Genomic DNA, 23,870 nt, shown 5'->3' on the forward strand with positions numbered 1-23,870 from the left:
GCACTTGACAAAGACACTTGTAATTAACTTCTGACCTACGCAGAACACTAAAAGGGCGAGGGGGGGATGATGAAGCAGCCTCACCCCGTCGTTTCTAAAGGACATACAATGAACTTTTCCAGGGCTCTTAATTTAAGGTCCTGAGACCAAGTTTCAACAGGCTGAACGCATTCGGTATATTCAAAAATCAGCGGCTCAGCCAAGCAGCATGTTGTAAAGCAGGTGTCCAACTAACACCACCTTTGACTGACAGACACATGAAAAGTTCAACAGCAACAGCTCAGCTAGGTTTCCGATATCCCCTTGCTGAGCCTTTATTTCAACTACAGAAATGAGCGAGCCAAGACCCATCTACCATTGCCAGGTTTGGGTTTAAAGAGCTACAGAAAACTCCTTCCGTTTTTTTTTCTCAAATGGTGAGAATGCTTCCTCTTGCCTGCATGACTTCAAATGTTATTTAAAAAAAAAAAAAGAGAAGGTAAGGCTTGGGCTTGAATAACTGATGGCCTTTTACAAAGATTTCTAGCTGAGCAGGACATGCGGTGCTTCGAGACCCGCAAGTGCGGCACCCACCCGGCACCGCGGCAAAGCTCTCCCACCCAAGAGCTTCACCCAAAACCCACCCGTGGCGAGAGGGGGACGCTCAGGGACAAGCACAAGCACCTCGCTCAGCTTTCAGGGCGCTCGGCCTTAACGCAGCCCTGTCACCCCGGCCAGGGAAGGAAGGGAGGAGGAGGGAAGGCAGGAACGCGGCTGCGGCAGCGGCCCGGGGAGGGCAGGGGGTGCCTCCCCCGGCCCCGAGCGGGCAGCCGGGCCGGCGGCGCCCACCTCCCCGCCCCGCTGAGCCGCCTTTCCTCACCCGGCTCTCCGGGAGCCCCCTCTTTATTCTGGGAGCAGTTTCCAAACAACAATAACGAAACGACCCCTCCGAAGCCCGGCGCGGGGGGGGGGACTCGCCAGCCTTCTCCCCCCCGGCCGCGGTGAGGTGCCGGCAGAGGCCGCGCCGGCCGCCTCCGGCGCCGTCCCCGTCGCAGGCCGCGGGGCCCGCAGCGCCGCTACGCCGGGCTCAGCCGCCACTCGCCCGGCCGGGCCCGCAGGCCTCGCCGCCGCCCGCCCCGGCCGCCCAGGGCTCACCCAGACGGAGAGGCTGTCGGAGAGCAGGTAGTAGGCGACGTCCAGGGCCCGCGGCCCGCCGCGGCGCGGGGGCTCGGCCGGCTCGGTGCCCGCCCTCCCGCCGTCCGGCTGGGCGCCGCCGGGGGCCTGGCTGAGGGCGCGGTAGGCGCTGAGGCCGGTGCCCAGCAGGGCCAGGGCGCTGAGCGCCGTGTAGGTGCGGAGGCTGGGCCAGGGGAAGCGCTCCAGGAACAGCAGCGGCATGGCGGAGCCCTCGCCGCCGCCCGGCCGCCGCCTACGACCCCGACCCCGGCCCCAGCCCCAGCCCCTGCCCCGGCCCGCCGCGCTCCCCGGGCTCCTGCGGCCTAGCGCCCGCCCCGCCGCCGCTCCTCCCCGGGGCCGGGCCGGGCCGCCCCCGCTGGAGGCCGGGGGAGGGAACGGGCCCGAACCCCCCGCCCCGGCTCCGAGCGCCGCGTCCGCCCGCCCGCCCCGTCACGGACCGCTCCCCGGCGCGCTGAGTCACGGCCGGGGCGGCGCTTCCACCCGGCCCCGGCGGCGCGGGAAGCGCTGGATCCCCCCCCGCCGCCCCGCGAGGGGAGCGGCTCGGCGCCCCGGCAGCCTGCCCGCGCCCGGGGCAGCCCCCGCGCAACCAAAGGCGGGGGGTGCGGGAGAGTAGAGGGGTTCTCCTGAGGCAGCCCCGGCACCCACAGTCAAAGAAGAAAGCAGGGAGCCGATACCGCGCTTGCGGCACTCTTCCACAGGTAGCTTAAGGCACTTGGAACAAAAATGACTCCAACGCAAACCGGCACGCGGCAATGGAAGATGAGGGATGCTGGTAAATGCCAGGCCTCGGCAGCAGTGCTCTGCTGCTTGTTCTTCTTGTAGCCTTCCAAACCTCCACCTTCCCTTCCCTCGCTTCCCCATGCAAGAATTGTTCCGTTCTACACTCCCCTGCTGGCTTCATTTGCCCCATACGGCAGTTGCCTGAGACACCGTGTATTTTGCTACTGTATGTCCAGGCCTTCCAATCCATAGGACCAAAGTGAACAGCCCTACCACTAATTTTTCCAGTATTCTTTCAGTATTGATCCCACATGGCACAGCTTCAATTTGACTGAAGCATCAAGCTGTCGTAATTGTTCTGCACGTAGCTTACCAGTACAACTGGCAACAGAACCCAGCACTTTGGCAAATTTCAGTTCTCTTGGCAGCATGCGCTCTCCAACGATGCCTTCATAAAAGAGGACAGCGCACAAGCAGCGGCGCATCTTCTGATCAGAGGCAGAATTTGGAAACAAGTCTTGAAAAGAGTTATTAAGCAGAACTATGGAAGGCTAGAGGCGTTACGAAGTGACACATCCAACTGGAGTTGATGTTTAGCCAAGCACGTAAAAAACCCCAAGACTATAAAGGTTGACATTTACTACCTGCAAGAGCCTGAGATGTTGAGAAGCAGCAGAAGTACGAGTGTCCCTTGCAGGATGACACAGCACACCGGTCTGCTACAACAGCTCGGTGTGACATGGAACCACTTGCAGATGGCATTGGCAAAACATTTCAACATGACCCAAATTCTGTCCCGTAGCTATAGAAAAAATATACAAAAGTAATTTTGTATTTTAACTGGATCTCAGGCCAGTCCAACAGAATTTGTGGGGTTGTTATTTTCTTAAGGGGGCACAGAGGGAAAAGATACACGTTGCATCTCCTTCAAGGCCTGTACAAACAGTAACGCTTCCAGATCAGTTCCGATAAGCTTTGAACAAAGGCTACACTTGCCTTTAAATACTCATAGTCCCGCAAAACAGCAATTCTGTTCTCTAAGTTAAGAAGACTCAAGATTATATTGCACCTACTTAAACTGTTTAATTTTTCCCTCAGACTAATTCCCTGCTCAGGGATGCAGATCACAGCATCCGAATGGTCCCCGAATGGGTTAGGTCCTCCTCTTGTTTCCAAGATCTTCTGTATTCCTGAAGGAAAGTAATAAAGTTTAAAATACGGTTTCGGCTGGGATAGAGTTAATTGTCTTCCTAGTGGCTGGTACAGTGCTGTGTTTTGGATTTAGGATGAGAATAACGTGATAACACACCGATGGTTTAGTTGTTGCTGAGCAGTGCTTACACTAGTCAAGGGCTTTTCAGCTTCCCATGCTCTACCGACTGAGAAGGCCGGAGGTGCACAAGAAGCTGGGAGGGGGCACAGCCAGGACAGCTGACCCAAACTGGCCACAGGGACATTACATACCATGTGATGTCATGCACAGTACAGAAACTGGGGGGAGTTGGCTGGGGGGCCGCTGCTCGGGGACTGGCTATCGGTCAGCGGGCAGTGAGCAATTGTTTTTCATTTGCATCACTTCTCTTTCTTGGGTTTTATTTCTCTCTCTTTGTTATTTTCCTTTTCATTACAATTTTTTATTATTATTATTTTAATTATTAAACTGTTCTTATCTCAACCCACAAGTTTTCTCACTTTTACTCTTCCGATTCTCTCCCCCATGCCAGCGGGGTGCGGGGGGGAGTGAGCGAGCGGCTGTGTGGTGCTTAGTCACCGGCTGGGGTTAAACCACGACAAATACGTACCTAAAAGTAGGAGACAACTAAAGAAAAAAAAAAACCAACAAACAAACCAACCCAAAACAAACAGAATCTTAACCATTTTGTTTAATGTTGTACAAAAAAAATTTGGTGACTATTACAATGAAAAGTGATTAAAACACTGATATCACATTGCCATCCCGCTACCTAAACAGTTGAGATTCACTTCTCTATTCATACAATAGAAAGTTTAGTGGCCTTCAGGAAAAGAATGACATAAAAAAAATCCTTGCATCACACGTATCCTTTTCTCTACATTTTAAAGCTGTGCTCACAGAGACGGCTTCTTCTGTCAGACTCTTCAGGTGTATGGGAATTCAGTTGTAAATAAAGTTGAACCTAAAATTAAAAGAACGATACCAAGTGAGGGATTTTTGTTCTTTTTATTTAAGTGACATTTTGGAATGAATAAGCCAATGTTTTGTTTCTGCTCTTGATAAGCCTCCATCTGACGGAACAAAAGTGAATTTTTTACTAAGACAGCTTTATAGTATAGCAGGAAGCATCATTTTTAACAGCCAATCCTACACTAGCATTGCACACTAGTCTCTCAAGGTTGCAGAAGAACTAATTATTAACATTTCATCTCTTAAGAGAGCTTCACAGATATGAAAATAGCAGTGAGAGTTGTGTACCCCCACCAGCAACTATTTCACAGCACTTCTGCTATCAGGGCCAACTTCGTACACCCCAAGGGTAACAGATGGACACACTCAACAGAACAGCTAGTTCTTCTCAGCTAAGTTTCACAACAAACAGCGTTCACACAGTGAAAGCAAGCCTCCATCTCCGCTTCCAGACGTCCGTCCTTCGGATGTGTCTGTTGCGCTGGTACCAAACTGGCATTTGGCTGCCTAACAGCCAGTGTTTCGCTGGTACTCGGGAGGAAGTATCTGCTGTCTTTAGAGCAGGGGGAGGGGGAAGCCCCCATAGCTACAGCTGCCAAAACTGGGACTAGGTAGAGAAAACAAAACATAGCACGATACAAGCCTGTTCCGGGCAATACCAGTGCTGACATTCTGCTAACAGACTTTTTTCATCCAAGTAGGTGGATGACAGAACTGCTTCCCCGAGTAACAGCTGACAGGCTGTGGGATGCTTGGCGTTCCTCAACATTTGCTGAAGTAACAGAAACCAGTAAGACTAGTGAGCTCTGGAGACCCGAGGTACAAGCCATTTTCAGGTAAGAAAGCCAAAGAGCGTGTACATTGGGAAAAGGAAGGAAAAAATACAGCCGTCCCTACAGATACTTGTGTTATAACTTGAGTTATAAACTCTACTGCACGGAGTCTAAAAAACCCACCACATTTAATCAGCACAAAGCTGTGATAACATGCGCTCCTAATTCAGTGCCTCAAACACGCATCTGGGCTTTTACTCTCACACCGTCCCTAACACTTGCAAGAAGCTGTTCCTTCGCCTGTGCACAGCTTCATCCTCACTATCTCTCACATTTTCCTTTGCTACAACTGCTAGATGGGACTTTGGTGCTAGCAAGTTGCAATCAGCGCCTCCGAATTGTCCGTCACATCTTGTCTGAGGTGGATTCTAAGCTCTTTGGGATAGCTGCAACCTTTCCACAGCCGGTTTCTGTGGTGCCTAGCCTTGCTCTGGTTTCCCACGGCCAACATGTTCCCAAGAACTATAATACAAGTAAGTCATATTATACCTGCTCAAAAGTTGAGGAAGGCTGGAAATAATGGGTCCATATCCTGGCGCATTGTCATAGAGCTCAAACAATGGTGCAGCGACCAGCTTGTAATTTTTTGGGACCGCAAACAAAGCTAAAAACAAATACAAGTTGATTAATAAGAAAAACCACCACACATTCAGCCAAGGTATCACCGCCCCACTCACAGACCTCAAAACAAGATCGCTACATATAGCACAATAGTACTAGAGTAGGTTTATTCCTTTTCTAGTTAAATATGGGGTTCATATGCTGTACATATGCTGATGGAGGAGCAGGAATGAGCATTTACTAGGAACTCGTGTTCAAAGATCACCTACCTTCAAAACTGGTATCAGCATTAAACTTTTTTAGTGATCAACTATAAACTGCTGCAAGCATAGGAACACAAACTTGCTGCCACATTTCCTTGCGTGAAATAAAAGCATTTAGACATTGTTATAAATACAATCCTCTGTTGCAAACAAACTCTTACCCTTTTCTTGAAGCTGGACCAAGAAAAGCTTTTTGTGCTCTTTTGGTTTTGTAATATGAGCTGGGATATAGGGATACTGGAAGAAAAACAAGAATAATCAGTTGTACAGAGCTTTGAAAATATTGTGCCATCTTAAGTGCTACTTTATAAATTATCAAGCACCGTGTGAGCTTTCAACGTGTCGTATATTGTTCTTTCATGGCATCAAATAATGAAAACCACTTTTGTAAGAAAGTACTCAGAAAGGAATGCTGTTGCTGTCACAACTATTGACAGGATCTAAAGAGGCACCACTACTCACGAGCAGTTAAAACAACCCAACAAGATAGAAATGTGTAACAGCAAACTCGGCAAGTATTTTCAGTATTAAAGCATTTAGAAATAGGGCAGCGAGACTATTTTATTCACAGGGCATCTGTTCCATATGCAGCAGTGCAAGAGTTTCCGTTGTGGCTGAAACAGGAATTTAAACAGTGTCTCTGGCCCAGCACAGGACTGGAAGCTATTACATCCACCAGGACGGGTGTGAGGAGAGAGAGAGGGGAGTTTCCAGAAGAAAAAGGCTGTAGTTTCTCCTCAGCCACAGAAAAGAGGTGAAATAGGTAAAAATCAGAAAAACTTATTGCTCATGCGGCAGGTACTCAAAAAGCCCAACTGGTAGGTTGAAGGTTTTCGGAAGAACAATCGATACTTGACTGAAGAAGATGAAAGTCAACGTGAGTACTCACCTGTGGAGGTTCAAAGTTTGGTCTCCACCAGTTACCGATGCAGTCATCAATCACCCAGTCTTGCTGAACACCATCCTGACGACCCAGTATCTACCAAAAATCCAGCCACAGTCAAAACTCTAACTACCCCAAGTCAATTTTTTTAGAAAACATACACTGGAAGCATGAAGACTTGCGGTAATAAGGGTCTGATGTAGTTCGGAACTGCTCTGGAACAGCTTTTAATAGAATTTTAGAGTATTTTTGTATAAAGTGACATTGTTTAGTAAAAGCCTCACCTGACAGGACAAGGACACTTTCGAGAGCATTTCAAATTCCATGCTGTATTCAGCTGAACTGAGTCCCGTCAGACCAACGGGAAGAATGAAATGCATTGTTACGCTACCTGACAGAATTAATTTAGGTTACTTGGAGAGCAGGGAAGGTTAATTGGTGCATTGGGAAGACTATCTCAAAACCAAGTCCTCATCAGTTGTGCTCCGCAACGTATTTCATTGCCCATCTGCACACTCACTTGCCTGAAGCCAGCCAAAAAGCAAATGAACACAGGACTTGAGCAGCAGGTAGGGGGTCAGCCACTAGACCACTCTGTCGCGCTCTCATGATGCGGACAAATGAAAACTGACTGCTTTGTTTGTTAACTACCCGAGAACATCACAAAAGCATCGAAATAACAGAAGCGATAAGGAGACTACTCTAATGCTTTGGCTTATTCTGTTAACTCTAAAATAATCCAACATTCCGGTATAGCAACGTAACGAAAGAAAACAGACCTCCGTCATTAAGCGTTTGAGCCCTTCTACCTCATCTTCTCCTGGATTGAGTTCACCACCAGGTCTGTTAAAATAATCAACGATGAAAGCTAAAGTTATGTTTTATTGTATTTACAGACTTTCACAGGTAAGTTTGGATGTGCTTCCAGGCAGGGAGTTACAAATTCACTCGAGGCCCTTAAGTCAGAAGTTCCAAATCTAACTTTGCTGAATTTGAAGACACTAAGATAGCTTTCACCAAAACCGTGACTAAAATGGCTACTGTATGTCCCTTAAAAAACCCCACCCATTATATAAAATACTTTAACTTCAGCAGGACAAGGTATAACAACGTACGTAACAACTGGGACACTTAAAAGGTGAAGTTTTAACAATAACATAAAAGCACCAGAAGTTGAAGAAATACTGACCATATTTGTTCTTATCTCAAAAACAGCGCTCACTGAAGCACACAGGAAGCAGAAAATAAAATTCAGGTGGGGAACCATCCTGCATTCGACGCAAGGTTAATGAAAAAAAAAAAACTAAAAACACATTTTCATCATTACAGATTTTTGCAAAACTTTTAAAGTCTAGCCTATTTTGTCCACACACATCCCCTAAATCAAAATGTCAAAAAAGAATCCGGATAAAAAAAATTAGATTTCTCACACACACACAATTCGGAACAAACACCATAAACATTAAAAACATAAGACCAAGAACACAAGCAGGATAACTTGAGACAAGTCAAGCCCATTCAGTTTAAAAAAAAGAAAACAAGCACTGCCACCATCACTACGATCATATGATCCAAATACTAAAATTTCACTCCGGCAGTGGTAACTATGAGATGAACTGAAGCCATTTTCTCAAATTCAGATGCCCACCTTTCTTGCTGTACCCAGCTCACCCAGCAGTTTGTAAGCAAATACCATTCTGCATTTACTGGGGTTTACTCCTCGAGCTTCGCTTTACCATTTTTGCGGCCATAGCGTAACCATGTTCAAGCATAACAGCTTTCACAATGCAAGAACACCACACTACCAACTGATAACGAATTTTAAACAGGATTTTACCATAGTGATGCACCGTAACTAAGATTTCCAGTCGGTTCAGAGCTAAGTCACCCCCCTCCTGAGCAGTCAAATACATCTTGGATGAAAGCCCCACCGTTCAAAAAAAGTTTTCCCACACTAAGTCTTTGCAACAAATGAAATCGCATTCAAAACATCTACCAGTCAGCCGCACTTTAACCTCTAGCCCGCGTGTTTAGTGGTCTGTGACAATAAAGTTAAACTAAAAGTTACAATCGAGAAACAGACACTTACAGCTTGAAAAAAGTTGTACCCAGCTGCAGTAACAGCACGTGGGGCAGCCTGTGCTCATGTACAATCAGAACCCCTTCCACTGTCCGCCTCATGCCAATCTTGTCAAACTCTTCCCTCATGCGCTGAAACCGAGCTGCCACGGAACTGTCCTTCTCATACAGGGGTTCCTTTGTACCAAACGTGTAATTTGTCAGAGGATACCTGTAAGGGGAAGAAAATATGTTACTATATAAGAAGAAATCTAAATTTAAATCACTGCGACACAGCATCTACCCTGAGGCAGAACCTTCTGTGCTCGACAGAACGGTAACGCATTCGTAGCGCTAGTCTAGAAGTTCTCGTTTGTGACTTAGGGGGCCCCTATCGCACCACGATACATACAAGCGCAGAACGTCGGGCTGATCGACACGCCAGCGCGGTGCCGAGTCAAAAGAAGGAAAGAAGCCCAGAAGAACCAGCAGCAGCTGCTATTCAACAGCCAGCCTCTTTGATCTCCACACCGCAGAGAAAAGGCAGCTGAGGCTCTAAGAGGAGCTGGGAAAGGGACAGGAGGAAAACGTTGCAGGAAGGAGGGAAGCTGCGGACGGCGGGGGTTTTTTCTGCAGAAGTAACAAAGAGCCTGAGAATTAAACTGTTAGAAGTGGTTCTGTTTTGAAGTGGGAAATCAGACATCTGGATCACAGAAGAGGAGAAATGCTGAGTGTCTAAGTGCAGGGCCAGGAGCCTGGGGTATGATCAAGAGTTTGAGCAGATGACTCTGTTGGGCTAGGTGCTGGACCTCTGCATTCTCTAGTGACAGCATAGTGGAAACTTGGGAGATTTTTCCAGGTAAGAGGGACTGAGAAGAGTCAGAGACGAAAGGAAAGCTTAGGCAAGAAATCGGTCAGTCCTAGAGAGCACAGAGGGCAACAGGAAAATGCTATCGTGCAGCAAAATCCAAGTAACACAGAGATCTGATAGCACGAGGCCTGGAGGGAAGGCTAAGTCAAAAAGGGAGAGGAAAACGGGTTGTGGGCAGAGCAGTAACGAGTTATCACCATGGTTTTATTGTCTTGTGGCATACAGCAACAGAATTAACAGAATAAATGACTGATTTAACGGGAAATGTTTTCCTTCAGATGCATCTCGTCGTGTATTCTTTCCCCAATACTTAATCATGTCAAACTTTAGTAGCGTACACTCTTCCCCCCCTCAAATTTTTCCTCCCCCCACCCCGATTTGCCTCATTTTTTACAGCGGCAAAATCACAAGTCAGTTGCAGTTGTTAAGAGCCCTTTCTCATGCACACAAGTGAGACAAAATAACCAGTTTCCTAACTGCAGATTAATTTCCCAGCAAGCTCCCCCCCACTTTCACTTATAGTTTAGAATAATTTCCATTTTTAGGTACACGAATGGCTTTATTAATAATCTACTATGCTAACCCATACTCTGCTAACGTGGGTACATTAGTCTGTACATCAAAACCCTTAGCTTATACTTTAAAAAAAAATTATGGTGATAACACAGCTTCCTGCTGAGTCTTTTCTTCAGACACACTGTAAAAAAATTCCAGTCTCTGAAGTTCATGCTTGAACTTCCACAGGACTCTTTCTAACTGTCAGTAAACTCAGCTATACCAAAAAAATACGTATGAGTCTGTGATTAATAGCTAAAATTGAGTATTGGCTGTTACAGTTAGCATTTGCTGTTTCTACAACTTGGCAAATGTACTTAGCAAAGACGACATCCGTCGGAGTTTACCGAAGAAGCTCAAGTATGTAGCTCCGCGTATAAAGTAAGGAAATATTTATTAGCAAATAGTTTGCATCTCTGACAGAGGTGAAGTTTTCTCTGGTGGCAACCACTCCGCATTTACATTAAAAATACCCGCAGCAGGCGGCCAGCGGACACCAGGCACAGGACACCAGGCACAGGACACCAGGCACAGGACACCAGGCACAGGACACCAGGCACAGGACACCAGGCACAGGACACCAGGCACACCTAACCGCGTCCTGCTGAGTACGCAGGGTGAGCCCACACCCCACCCAGGCCAAGGGCCTGTTTCTCTCTCTGCCGCCGGAGGCGGATGCCCACGACGGAGCATGCCAGAAGAGGAGCATACGTGACGCTCACCGTGTCTGAACGCTCCCTAGCCGTGCTGCCTGGGGGTCACGCTTCCCGACTCGGACGCCGTTTCTACACACTAAAGCGTACGCGCTGAACGCCGCACGGCCCCCCGCTCGCCGGCAAGCTTTACACTCCCCGCGACATCCTACAAAGTGCCGTTTCACGGCTTAACGGCACGCCCTCGGGGGGGGGGGACGGGGACACACGACCCCTCGCCGGCAACCGGGCTCTTCCGCCGCCTTCCCCTCAGCCCCCCGGCCGGCGGAGGACCAGAACCCCGGGCGTTCCGGTCCCTTGCGCGGCGGCGGCTGCTGAGGGAAAAGCCTCCCGCAGGCTGCCCGGGGCTGGTGACGGAGCGGGGAAGGGCTCGCTAGCGGGACGGGACGGGGGCGGGGGCAGGGCCCGGGCCCGGGCAGGCCCGAGGCGGCGCTCACAGGTTGATGGTCCTCTCCAGCGTGAGCGGCTTCGTCTGCTGGATGTACTTGTTCCCGAACTGGTTCACCCCGCGGGGCCAGCCGGTCTGCGAACGGTTGGGCGGCACCACGGACATGGCGGCGCGGCGGGAGGCGGCGAGGGAGCGGTCAGTGCTCGGCGGCGGGAACGGCCTCCGCCATTAACCTCCCCGCCAGGCCCCACGCCCTCCGCGCGCCGCCTCGCCGGAACCGCCCGCCGCACTTCCGGCGCGACCATAGAGAGGAGACGCTCTGCCCCCGCCAGCCCCTCCGCGCGGCCGCCCTCTCACTGGCATGTTGGCGCCGCGCTCCGCCCTGTCCCCTCTCTCATTGGCCAGAGGCGCGCGGCTCCGCCCGCCGCGCGATCCGATTGGCCCGGCGGGCGGCGCGGGAGCCGCCGGGAGCTGTAGTCCGGCGGGGCTGTCAGCGGGGAGGGCCATGGGCGCCAAGCGGCGCGGGCCAGCGGCGCCGCCGCCGCCGCCGGGGAAGAAGCGCGGGAAGCGGGAGGCGCGCGCCGAGCTCCGCGCTGCCCTCAGGGACGCGGCGCTGCGGGAGCGGGCGGCGGCGGCCTGGGGCCGCGGGGAGCCGCTCCGCCACGGTACGGCCCCCTTTCCCCCGGCCCGGCCTGCGCGGCGGCTCCCCCCTCCCTCCCCTCACCGGCGGCGTTTCCCTTGCAGAGGCGGCGGCGGTGGAGCCGGCCCCGTTCCGGCACGGCGTCATCCCCGGCTTCTTGGCGGGCCCGGCCTTCGCGGAGGCGCTGCGCGACGAGCTGCTGGGCCTCGGCTTCCGCGGGCGGCGCAACGACCTCCTCTCGCTGCGGCAGGTGGGCCCCGGGCCGGGCCGGGCCGCGCCGCGCCGGGCCGCCCCGCCCTAACCCCCGTCCCTTCTTCTCTTCCATGGGCCGCCGCAGTCCGAGGAGCTGGGGGGAAGGCCGGAGCCCCACGTCGCCGCGCTGAGGTAAAGAGCCGGCTCGGGGCTTCGCCAGCTCCGGGTGCGAGGGGAAGAGCCCTGGCCGGCTCCCCTGGGGAGGCGAGGGCAGCGGGGTGGGCCAGGCGGCGCTCGGCCGCCTTCTGCCACGACGGCCGGGCCAGAAACCGGCCCTGAAGAGCCGAGTCTGCCTTAGGCAGGTCGTGGCCCTGAAGTGGGTTAGCCGTTTCCCTCCGAGCGGCGCGATCTGGTTCGGCCCTCGTGTATCCGACACTTCTGAACCGCCGACCTGTTCCCCTCGCCACTGATTTCACACTCGCTGCCGGTTATTGTCAGCGATGTTGTAAATGCTGCGCCGTTTTCCTGGCCAGCCCCTGCGTGGTTCTACAGGAATACACCGTCACCGGCCGCAACAGCACCTTTAACTGTTTAAATAGTTGGAAGGGAGATAATAAATTAGTTTAGGCTGTAGTCATATGTTTTATAACGCTGGAGGACACTTACCTCGTGTGTGTCTTCACAGGCATGCCCTGTGTGAAGAATTCCGAGCGTGGCTTTCTGCTGTGACCCAGATCGAGCTGGAGCCAACTGTTGACATCTCCTGTGCTAAATATGAATATACTGGTCAGTCTATAAGCGATCCTTTCCCTAAAGCTTCTGTGGGTGTGTAGGAAAGGAAATGTCTACAGAATACCTAAGTACATAACCCACCCCAACCCCTTTCTAGTTCCAGAGGGTCCTAGAAGCTATCAGCAGCAAATCAAAGTCTCAGAAAACAAAGTACAAATGATGGAAATACTGTTGCTGTAGTTCCGTTGCTGGTGGCTTTAACTGGGCCCAGTGCTGTTGCAAGCCCCCACCTTTTTGGAGATGTGCAGCCCGTGTTTGCACGCCTGCTTCCATGCAAAAGGGTGACGTGTTCAGCTTCCAAATGCTACAGTTGAGTTTGTGAAGCCTGATGATAAAATGTCACCTCGGTGAGTCCAGGTTACAACTGCACCTACCCTTTCAGTCCTGAAAAATCACTGTAGGAAGGGGGAAAATTTTTACTGCTGTCAGCTCTACTTTTTAAAAGTCTTTTGCACAACCAGTTGGTGGTCCAGCTTTTCTGTTCCCAGGGCTCCCCCTCCCCTCTATTCCAGCAACAAACCTACTCAAAGGGCAGCTCTGTATTTAGGAGTCAGAGCTTGAATGGTTATTTAAGTCAGGAGTCTCTGTCCACTGTGCCCAGTGGCAGCCGCGGAGGGGTGGGTGACGAGTTGTAACTGCCTGTACCTTCAGAGTGGGCTAATCTGCCGGTTGCGGTGCAATCCCGCAGAAGTTAATCTTGCAAATCTTGGGCTGGTGATGCTGAAGAGTGAAAATGCAGTTCTTGGAAAGGGCGTGGTTTTTTCTTGTTGTATCCTTGCGGGGACGAAGCTGGGAAGCAGTCTTGGCAATGAATCGTGCGTGTACTGGAAAGGCGCTACAGCAGCAAAACGTGTGTAATTGCAGATGTCTTGCTGTGCCACGATGACGAGCTGGAAGGTCGGAGGATTGCTTTCATCCTGTACCTCGTGCCACCCTGGGAGGAAAGCGACGGGGGAACGCTGGACCTGTATAGCACAGATGGTAAGTGCTCGGAGCTCAGCCTTGGGTGGCTGAAAGAGATGAAGCTTATGCGCCCCTTGCAGCAACTCTCTCCTCAAACAGTACAAGGAAGATAAAGAGTTTCTCCTTAGTCCAGAGAAGCTGATATACAGGTAAAATTTGCACCTTAGAGATGGGCTGTGGCAGTCTTTGCTACTGCAATGCTAATGGGCGACGGTAGAGAAAAAGGAGAAGCTAAAGAACAGGGGAATGTTTTTTTTTTTTTTCCCCCTGCTTTTTTGCAAGGGCCAAGAGTGGAGGCAGGATGGAGGTAATGCTTGGAACTCTAAAGCGATGGAGATAACTTCCCTTTCCAGCAACAGAAGCCTGCCGATTCCTCGACAAGCCCTTGCTCTGAGCACCATCCCTTAGACCCAGGTGTCTCGCCAGTCGCAATGTCATGAAGTCAGAGAGAAATGGCAGTTTCTAGAGAGTTCCAGTTCATATCTTAACCAGAGTATGTTTTCTTCCTCCTCAGAACACTTTCAGCCACAGCAAATCGTCAAGTCGCTAGTGCCTTCGTGGAACACGCTGGTTTTCTTTGAAGTGTCTCCAGTCTCTTTCCACCAGGCAAGGAGCTGTCTCTTGTTCATGTTCTGGTTCTCATTGTTGTGGTTACTCACTCTGTGTGTTGTTACAGTCCTGATGGGGAGGGAGAAGGGAAAGGGAGAAGTAACTCGTGCTAAGTGCTGTGTGTTAAAGGCAGGACGTCAAGGACTTTAAGGAGGACAAGAACTGACAAATCCAGCTTTAAACTGTCAGTCTAGCTTCATCACCTTGAGGGGAGGAAATTTCCATTTCTGCTTTGTGTTGCTGTCCTGGCAAGCCACTGCTGTGGATTTGGCTGTGGTGACGAGAGAGGTTGTTTGTTTGTTTGTTTTACACTAGCTCACATTTTTCATGCAGATGCCATGACTTTGCTCCAGAAGAGCTCCTCGGCACATCGCCTTGCCAATAGGGCGCTATGCGGACATGGCCATACCGCTTCTGTAACATAGATGTGGTAGCCCTACATAGGGCATAGCGTGGTGCCCTACAGTAGAAACGCTGATACAATTACGTAGTACTTCAGGGCACTTATCAGGAAGATGGCTGGAAACGGGATGAATAATCTGTGGAACTGCATGATACAAACACCTGACTGGAATTGGAAACTGCTGTGTATTTGAGAATACCACGGACTGTAACAAAAAGGGCCAGAGAGCAGAAGGTTGGAGAGGAAGAAGATCAGTGATGTAGGTCAGGCATGTCCTCACCTAGACAGCTCCAGGCTTTACTTTTCTGTTATTTATGTCTCACAATTAATTAATTAACAGAAACATCTACTTGGTCACTGCCCTAATTGTTTTCAGGTAGTGATTTAATCTTGTCATAAAAATCCATGTTCCACTTAACCTTGTGACTGCCTCCTACTGACCTACACTTAATCCCACGCATTAGCACTATTCAGAGTCCTGCCTCCGATATTGTTAGCACAGGCAATAACCTCAGCTTAAATAATAAACTTATTTTTAAAATAAGCATTAAGCTTAACTGGGAGTGCTGTGAATCAAAGCCTCCCAGATCTGGACCTCACTGGTTGTGCCCAGAGTATTTGCTGAAGCACTAAATCATTTCTTTGACCCGTTCGTCAGTAAAGCGTAGAGCCTGCGAATTACCGTTAGAGGACTGTGTGAGGGTCAGGCTGATATGAAGCCTTCACAGCACGTGCCAGCCTTAAAGCCCTCTCAAGACATGGGGCAAAGAGCATTTAGTCAGTAGTTCCTAATAGAACTTCAGGTTTTGGACTTCATGGTGTACGCTTCTTCGGGAGGTAACAAAGCTGTGGGTGTTTGCTGAGCAGAGCAGGTCCACGAGCTTCCAATGGCAAGCAGATTTCTGGTTTTCATTTCCTAAGTGATTTAGGATTCAGTAGCCGTTCCAAATAACCTAGAACACCTCTAAGTCATGCAAGGAAAGGGCCACTACAGCTCTGTAACAATAAGAGCTAAAACCTTTTTGGAACAGACTGCGTGTCTTCCTCCTGTTCCATCAGACTGTTCTAAAAAACAAAACAAACAAACAAAAAAAACAACCAGTGCAAAGTCTTTATGTGCTATTCAAAAATTCAGTTTGTGGCTTGCAAGCAGTCATAAGGGGATGGCTTTCTCTTCACGATGCCATTACAGCACAGCACCCTAGAATGTGAAATTGTTCAGTTTAGCCCAATTTACCTCAGTGCACCATCTGATGAAATCACGATTTAACGGTTTCCAAGGGTTTCCACAGACCAGGTTAAATGCCAGGACAGAGGGGTTGCTCTTAGTCTGACAGATAGGTAGACCTTTAATCCAGAGCCCAAAGCGTCAGGCAAATGCCCTTCATGATGGCTTGTATTACAGCACTTTTTAAAAATTAAAAGACAAAAAAGTAGACCGATGTAGTCTGCTGTGGCCCACAGATGCTCAGTGTTTTCTGAGTTCCCAGATTAACCCATGACATCTAATTTTTGCAGCCTGTGGTAGCTGGTTCTTCAACAGAACAAATGGTAGAAAACTAAAATATCATTACTTTTAATAACAGAATAACTCAAAGCTCTCAGAGAGAGAGAATGGATTCTGCCGGGAGCTTGGAGGAAAAGCTTGGACTGGGATTCTGGAAACCTGCAGTGGACTTGAGCATCAAAGTTTGCTTTAAGCCCTTTCTGTTAGCCAAGAATAATCCAGCCTGGTCTAGCCCTTGTCTGACTTCTCTGTGTACGCAGTAGGCTCTCTGGAGCCAGGTCCATCTCCTGTGATGAGTCTACGTGGTGCCTGTTACAGCTGGTCCTTCAATGTTTTGTAGTCTAAACAGTAACATGCTGCTCAACGTTGTTCCAGGTGTCCGAAGTTCTGTCTGAGGAGAAGTGCCGCTTGTCAGTGAGCGGCTGGTTTCACGGCCCGTCCATAGTCAGACCGGCACGCCGCGTGGAAGCTCCCTTGCCCAGGAGCCCACACATCCCCTATGATGTGAGTAACAGGCCTACATCTGCTTATCTGCATTTCTATTTCTTTCATGTCCCTGGAATACCTGGTGCTTGGGGATGCTTTCATCTTTAACTTACCCCATTCTCTTTGTTGTTTCCTGTCCATAAATTTGTAGCTGGTTTCTTTCTTGCGTATCTTTCTTGGCTCTGTACATTTTGCATACCTACAATAGTGCAGAGAATGGCAGCAAATACTCGTGGTGCAATTAAAAAAAAAAAAAAAAAAAAAAAAGGAAGGAATGGAGCGTGTGTGGGGAGGAATCCAGCCCTGTGGCCAGCTGGGTAAGGGGGAATTGGGGAATCCTTTTTACTTTTGCAAATTCAGCATTCAAATCCATTTCCCTTCCAGCATGAAATCTTGTATGAGTGGATCAATCTAGTTTATTTGGACATGGACTCCCAAGCTCAAATTCAGGAGGAATTTGAGGAGCGATCAGAAATTCTCCTGAAGGATTTTCTTAAGGTGAGCCCAGTGGTTCAATCTGACGTGGTCTGCCAGAACAGGTCACAGGGCTGGCAGGTACCACATGTCATGCAGGCTGGGAAAGGGCTTGCTTGTTCGGCTGTCAACTAAAGCACCTTCTAGGTTCACTCCCTAAGGGGGAATGGACCAGATGACCTGGAGAGGTCCCTTCCAACCTCAGCCATTCTGTGATTCTGTGGGTGGATCCCCTCTGCCTGCCTGTACGCTGCTGCACAGGGACTCATCAAAAATCCAACACTTCCCTTCAACGTTCTTGTCTCCTGCAAGAAGCAAAGCAGAAGGATGGAAACACACGTCATCCTTCCTGCTTCCTAGCCTTGTGGTGACCGGAGTGCCCTTCCCTGTCCCTCAAGCTCTCGCAGCACTTGGGGAACTCGATCTGTGTGTGAACCAAGTGACCCATAATGGTTTTGCTTTACTCGAAAGGCTTTGCTTCTCAAGGCTGATTTACCTCTGGTTTACTGGCCGTCCATATCTCAGTGAAACTGCATTCTCACCCAGCAGACAATCGAGTAGCATTTGATACCTGTTGGTCGCTGGCATTGAAAAGACATGATGCCCACCCAGGCTATGCCCCTCAATTCAGCAGTCCTTAGGCGCCTCAAACACGTTAGATAAGGCACTCTAATTTCTTTCTGAGAGTAGACAATGGCTGCTTCTAGCACACCAAGGGAGACCTGGGAGCTAAATGTTAAAGTTTCTGCACTGTCTTTCTCTCCTAGAAAGAGAAATACCAACTACTGTGTGGAGCTTTGGAGAACAAAGACATCCAGTGGAGTAGGCGGGGGCCCGCTAATAAAAGGTGAGGAATGACAGCGCCCTGCACCTATTGATCAGGCCAAGCAGGAGCTGCCATGAGGCTGCACTGGTTGATGCTGCCCCCATGGACGTGGTCCTTGTTGGTTCTCCACTGCCGATACCTCTGCTGTCTTTCAGACTCTATGAGACAGCAGAGGAAGACGGCCTCCCTGACATCCTGAAGAAATTCCTGCAGTTCTTACGCTCCGAGGCCTTGTTTTTACTGCTTTCCAACTTCACTGGCCTAAAGCTGCACTTCCTGGCTCCCTCCGATGAGGATGAAGATGCTGGGGAAGGAAGAGCAGCAGACACCGCTGGGCACAGCAGTCCCAAACCTGAGCAGGAAGAGACTGACCACCACGCCGATAGCAATCCCCATCAGCCGGACCAGCCTGACAACATCCCTGAAGCACAAGACGGTGAGACGCAGAACGGTAAGTCGAGCAGCAGCAGCAGCGTGAAAGGACTTGAGCAGAATCCTGACCTTGGCAGCGGCATTCCCCATGGTTCTCATGGAACTAGCATTTCACCTTGTTCTGCGGCCAGCACAAGGCACCAGCACAAACAGGGGCTTGGCGCAGGTCAGACTGGGTATCCAAAATAAGTGACCGATGCAAAAGAATCTGGAATAAAATAACGACTAACTTGAAGATACCGTTTTTGAACAGACTTAAGTCTTAAGGGTGGGACTTCTGGAGGAGTGAAGGCATGGGTGAGGAGGGGGGGTGTTAATTAATCACCCGATAGTCTTTTGCCAGTAGTTACGCTCCTGCTTCATATAAAGTAGATTCTTGTACGAGACCAAATCAAAAGGAAGAAAGTGAACAGATCGGAAGTAAAGAGAATTAGGAAAACCAATACCTAAAACTAGGATTTAACCTTTCAGAAAATGCTGCCAGCCTAAATAACCACTTACTTGTCAGCAGTGAGATATCATTGCTATAAAAGATGAGATTAATTTTGGATTCATGAATTGGTGCCATTTATTTAAAACGGTGGCTTTGAAGTTTAAGGGTAGAATTTTTGAAAATGCTCATCTTGCGCTGAGTCAGGCAAGTTAGTGGACACTGGAATAAAAAGTAATAAAAACCCCAAGTCCTACTGAAAACCCCACCAGAACACTTGCCTGCTACAAAGGCTTTGTTTTTCTGATTTCCACGGCTAGTCATTTTGCCTCTTCTATCTGCCGTGTTCTCGCCGTGTAATTTTAAACTCGCATATGAGGAGGGCATAGCCAGGGGCTGCATGGATTGAAAACTGAGCTAGAGCAATGAGGCGGGGGGGGGAAAGCAGCTTCCCCAAATTCTGGTGTACCTCCTGGGATGGCACGTGAAGAGCAAGTTCAGAGCAATGTCCTTCACTGAAGCGTCTGGTAGTTTCAGTACTTCAAGAACAGATAGGTTGCTGGCTCTTGAAGTTTGGAGCGCTACTGTAAATCCGGGGGGCAAAAAACCCCAACAAACCGAAAACAAAAGGAGGAACTGGTTAAACCAACGCACATCGCGGCTTGGCCCCTTTCAAAGAGCATATCTTGGCCTCCCTCCTCCGCACTGGTCAAAGGACGTCACTTAGGGCCACCTCCAGAAAAGAAGTTCAACACGAGATGTGTGGTTTTACTTTTTCTTCCCTTCACACTTTGCTGGGGATGGCAGACAGCTCCACAGTGGCATGGCAGCGCAGGGGCTCGTCCCCTACATGCCTTGAGCTCAGCGGGTGTCAGCTATTGTACAGCTTCATTGTTTTCCCTGGCTTGTTTGTTCCCCCTTCCAGGCTCAGGTGCCCCTGTGTGTGCAGGGGAGCTGAGGCGCTGGACCCACGGGCACTATACGCTGGTCCACGACACTCAAGCAACAGAATTTGCTCTCGACCTGCTCTTCTTCTGTGGCTGTGAGGGTAAGCGGACAAAAAAGAGGTATCGGACTCTCCCTACAAGGTTTGCGTAACGGAACGGCTTCTGAATTCTCAGCAGTGCTACAATAGCCAAAATTTCCCTGCTTTTTCCTACACAGAAGGGCCCTGTAGACTTTTTCCTAGTCCTCGCGTCTGCGTAAGCCCTGGTTTCAGTAGTCCTCACACAAAGACCGGGGATTGTGGCCTTGGGATCAGCTTTGACCTTTCCTGCTGGAGCCAGGAGGTGGCGCTTGGACAGAGGGAAAGGCTGCGTCTCCCAGGCCTTTCCTCCCGCTAAGCAGCGGCTCTGGGCATGGTGGAGGGTCAGGTGGCCAGAACACTGGCTGAAAGCGTGTCATTTCGCCCCTTTTCTCGTCAAGATTATCACCGCCTCCAATTCACAAAGCCCGGGGTTTTCAAAAGTTACTTTAGACACGTCTAGGCATTTTAGGTTGATTGCTAGTTAGATATAGTGGTGAAAACAAAAATCTAAACGTAAGCCTTTCGGACCAGCTGAGCCCAGAATGCATGGCCGAAACCACCTGGCACGTGCCGGTAATTATACTGAAAGCCTTTTGGAGACCTGCTAAGGCAAAACTGCTCTACACGTGACGAGCAGAGAGCCAAGCAACCTTAAATTGCCTGTCTGTGGTAAAAGGCAAATCTTGGTACATTTGCTTTGAGTTGTTTCCGATTTGGAGAAAAAAAAAAAAAAGAAAATAGACTGGCAGGAGGTAAACTGGGGAATGGTCCTGTATCCAGTAACTGTGGGGAGTGGGGTGGAAAAACGGCATCTCCAGGAAGGCTGGACGGAGCCTGGGCAGCGTTGACCTTTCTAAGAATCTTTCTTTTCTGATTTTAAGACTGGGATCCAGAATATGGCGGCTTTACTTCCTACATCGCTAAAGGTGAAGATGAAGAGGTAAGGAGCTCAGTCGCTAGCTGCAAATTAGATAAAGTTGTTGAGGGTGGAGAGGCATAATTACGCTTTGTCGAAATGCTAACGTAATCCTGAGGGTGCTCGGTATCGCAGAGGAGCCTTCCTGCCTGAATTACGGCTCGTGGGCGTAGCTCTGGCTTCAGCTTCAAGAGGCGAGCGTTCACCGTAAGGCTTAAACTCGGGCCCGGACAGTGCCTCATGCCACCTGCGCCTGGTGGCGGCTGGGAAGCCTCGGCCGGGCACAAGGCTGTAGCAGAGGCGATGCTTTTCCAGGGAGGTGCTGTTCACTAGGGTCACGTTTGGTATCGGTACTAGCGAGAGCGCTGAGCCATCATGCTAATAAGAAGTCCAGAATCCCTTGCTGTCTAATAAATGCTTCAGGTTGAGGGGTATTAAAATGAAAATAGTGACATAGTTCATTTTCTAACACCAGACCTTTGTTCTGACTAGCTTTTGAAACGGTTTCGTTTCTTCCCGGGAATGATATCAAAGCCATTTTTGTGAAACTAATTTCCCCTCTTACTTTCTTTCCTTCTAGCTGCTGACGGTGAACCCAGAGGACAACTGCTTGGCCTTAGTCTATAGAGACAAAGAAACGATGAAGTTTGTGAAATACATCAATCATCGTAGCTTGGCACGCCTGAAAAAGCATGCGAACAGAACAGGATTTTGGGATTTTTCCTTCGTCTATTACGAGTGATGGTGCGGAGTGTGACCATCGTCACACAGAAAATGGCGGGGAGCAGGGGGGGAGCAGGTCTCTGCCCGGGAGTTCAGCTGGGGCCTCTCTAAGCCCAGACAAACTTCGCTGACGCTAACTTCATACGAGCTGCTGCCACGTGGCGTCGAGGTGACTTTTTTAACTACACGCATGGAAATCCAGTCTTCTCCCGAGTCTGCTGTAACACGCACTCTCGCCTGCTTTTAATGCTACATGGAGGGGGTCGTCACACAACTGACAGCTGCTCTGTCAGCGTTCCAGCTGTTCTCTCATGGAAATAGCATGGTGGGATGCATCTCTAATCTGTCAGGGTGCAAATTACAACTCTGCGTTGCCCCAAGCTGGTGGCTGATTTTTATTTAAAAAAAAATAAATAAAAAAAAGGAAATGGGTCAGTTAAATGCTTCAAACTCCGGTTGGGCAGGTTTTGCTATGAAATGCCCAAGACATTTTCTGGGGCTTAACTTCGTTCACTGTTTGTAGAGGCAGAAATAAAGGAGCTGCCATGGGAAATAGGTTTTTCCAGCTGCACAACTCTCTGGAGTTGGGAAGACGGTGAGGCTATAAAGCTGCTGGCATTGAGAAGGACCTGGCACTGCAACAAGGAGCAGGACTTTATTACGCTAAATGCCGCGCAGACAGACCCAGATGCAGCCCTTTCTCCAAAGAATTTACAAGCTAAATAGAGGAGAGAAGAGACCTGCTCCTGCGTCCTTCTCTCCTTGCGTGGGTACATAGGTGGCTCTGTGCTTCGGCTGCGAAAGGGCTGTGGCTCCGGCCTCAGAACGGGGGAGGTGGGCAGGTAGCAGGAAGGCGGTAACTCGCCTCTCCCTGGCTTCTCATCCGCAGGCAGCAGGAGGGTCCCCAACAGCGGAGCATCACATTGTGTTAGTTTTGTCCTGGGATCTGCTGGGCTCCACTGTGGCTTCCGTCACTGGAGACGAGCTCAGATCTTTCCAGGTAGCAGATATCCAGCTCCTGTGGTAAACACTACAAGAAAGGCGGTGGTCTTGGTGCGATACTTTCCCCTGGTACACGCTTTCAGCACTGCTCGCCTGCCCCACGTTCACTGCAAGCAGGACTGTGCCAGACTGGGGTGGCCGGCCCACCGAGAGGTGCTGTTGCGGAGCTGCGCTGGATGCTTCAGGAGGCAGCCAGACTGCAGAACACCCTGCTGGAGGCTCGGCCCTGGCCTGCACGTGCTTGCCCGAAACGGGTTTTTTTTGGCAATGAAGAGACGCAGGTGTACTTTCAGCTCATCCAAGCCAGGCAGTGCAGGCCATGGGCTTGCAGCGAGCTGGGGGGCGTCTGTGCACATTATTCCTCCTGCCTCTCTTGGGTTGGGAGAGGGTAGCTGCAGAGTACAGTCCGCTGCCTCTCCAGTTCCAGGCCTGTTACTGAAGACCAGCGCAGCGGTGTAAGACCACAACTGGCAGCAGAGGAGCAGGAAGCTGAAAGCAAGGCTAGCTGCCTTGGCACATGAGTACTCTGCACCCCTCAGCGCAGCAGCAGGGCGTCCTTCAGGCATGACTTCGTAAAGATACAGGAGCAACAACCTTCAGCTGTGATCCCAACACAGGAGGTTTGAAAAAGGAACCACTGAAGGACGAAGCTGCTGCCGTTGCTTCTAAAACAAAGGGTGTCTCAGCCCCCGCTGATGCCAGAGCAAGGGGAGAACGCAGCCGTGTAGAGCCTGATGTGCCGGACTGTGTAGTTTCAGTGTCAGTTCCATCCTGGACCACGAGCAGTTGCTCGGTTCTAGCTTTCCCCTCCTGCACTGCTGGGCAGGGAGAGCAGCTGGAACGTGGCTGCTCCGAGCTGCTATTGCCAGATCTACGCCACCTTGTTCATATTCCGACTCATCTCCCTAAGCTGGCTTCTCCATGCACTGCCAAGACTTTCTTGCTTGGTTTTAATCTTCCCTTGCTACTGCTCTACACTACTTACAGAGTCAAGGGGATGAAGCTAGAAACAAATCCTGAAGCGAGGACAGGACTCCCTTCTTTGTGAATCATTGGTTTCTGAGGCGCTCTGCTGCCTTTCTGGGCAGCAGCTATTCTTGGGGAGAAAGAAGTTCTTATTCTGAGCTGCTCCAGTAGAAAGGGACAAGTAATGGAGGCTTCAAAGGGAAGGAAAAAAAAAAAAGCAAAATTGTTTGGGTTGTTTTGAACAAAGGTGACAGATACCACAGCTATTCACAGCACAGTCAGCTAGGCAAAGCTGGGAGT

At 50.1% G+C, this 23,870-nt stretch overlaps 3 protein-coding genes across 3 annotated transcripts in view; 1 reads left to right on the forward strand and 2 right to left on the reverse strand.

Annotated features, from left to right (window-relative positions):
* AMFR (autocrine motility factor receptor) overlaps positions 1 to 1,424 on the reverse strand; it is a 33,942-nt gene extending 32,518 nt beyond the window's left edge. The window contains exon 1 of the mRNA XM_076349385.1: positions 1,135 to 1,424. Within this exon, the coding sequence (XP_076205500.1) occupies positions 1,135 to 1,374 (240 nt within the window). The 5' untranslated portion in view covers positions 1,375 to 1,424. The remainder of the gene's footprint in view (positions 1 to 1,134) is intronic.
* Positions 1,425 to 3,758: 2,334 nt separating this feature from the next.
* Positions 3,759 to 11,434, reverse strand: NUDT21 (nudix hydrolase 21). Its single transcript, XM_076349387.1, has 7 exons — positions 11,232 to 11,434; positions 8,687 to 8,887; positions 7,377 to 7,440; positions 6,604 to 6,693; positions 5,876 to 5,951; positions 5,380 to 5,494; positions 3,759 to 4,049 (listed from the first exon to the last, which is right to left on the reverse strand). The coding sequence occupies exons 1-7, from the start codon at positions 11,345 to 11,347 to the stop codon at positions 4,028 to 4,030; spliced, it is 684 nt and encodes a 227-aa protein (XP_076205502.1). The 5' UTR covers positions 11,348 to 11,434; the 3' UTR covers positions 3,759 to 4,027.
* A 253-nt stretch (positions 11,435 to 11,687) lies between these two features.
* On the forward strand, positions 11,688 to 22,030 carry OGFOD1 (2-oxoglutarate and iron dependent oxygenase domain containing 1). Its single transcript, XM_076349389.1, has 13 exons — positions 11,688 to 11,847; positions 11,927 to 12,072; positions 12,160 to 12,206; positions 12,700 to 12,800; positions 13,671 to 13,787; positions 14,284 to 14,375; positions 16,664 to 16,792; positions 17,159 to 17,272; positions 18,016 to 18,095; positions 18,230 to 18,525; positions 19,862 to 19,984; positions 20,845 to 20,903; positions 21,460 to 22,030. Exons 1-13 carry the CDS (start codon positions 11,688 to 11,690, stop codon positions 21,619 to 21,621), a joined length of 1,626 nt encoding a protein of 541 aa, XP_076205504.1. The 3' UTR covers positions 21,622 to 22,030.
* Positions 22,031 to 23,870: the final 1,840 nt, after the last annotated feature.

Source organism: Aptenodytes patagonicus, chromosome 11 (assembly GCF_965638725.1).
Source record: "Aptenodytes patagonicus chromosome 11, bAptPat1.pri.cur, whole genome shotgun sequence".
Taxonomy (NCBI): Eukaryota; Metazoa; Chordata; class Aves; order Sphenisciformes; family Spheniscidae; genus Aptenodytes; species Aptenodytes patagonicus.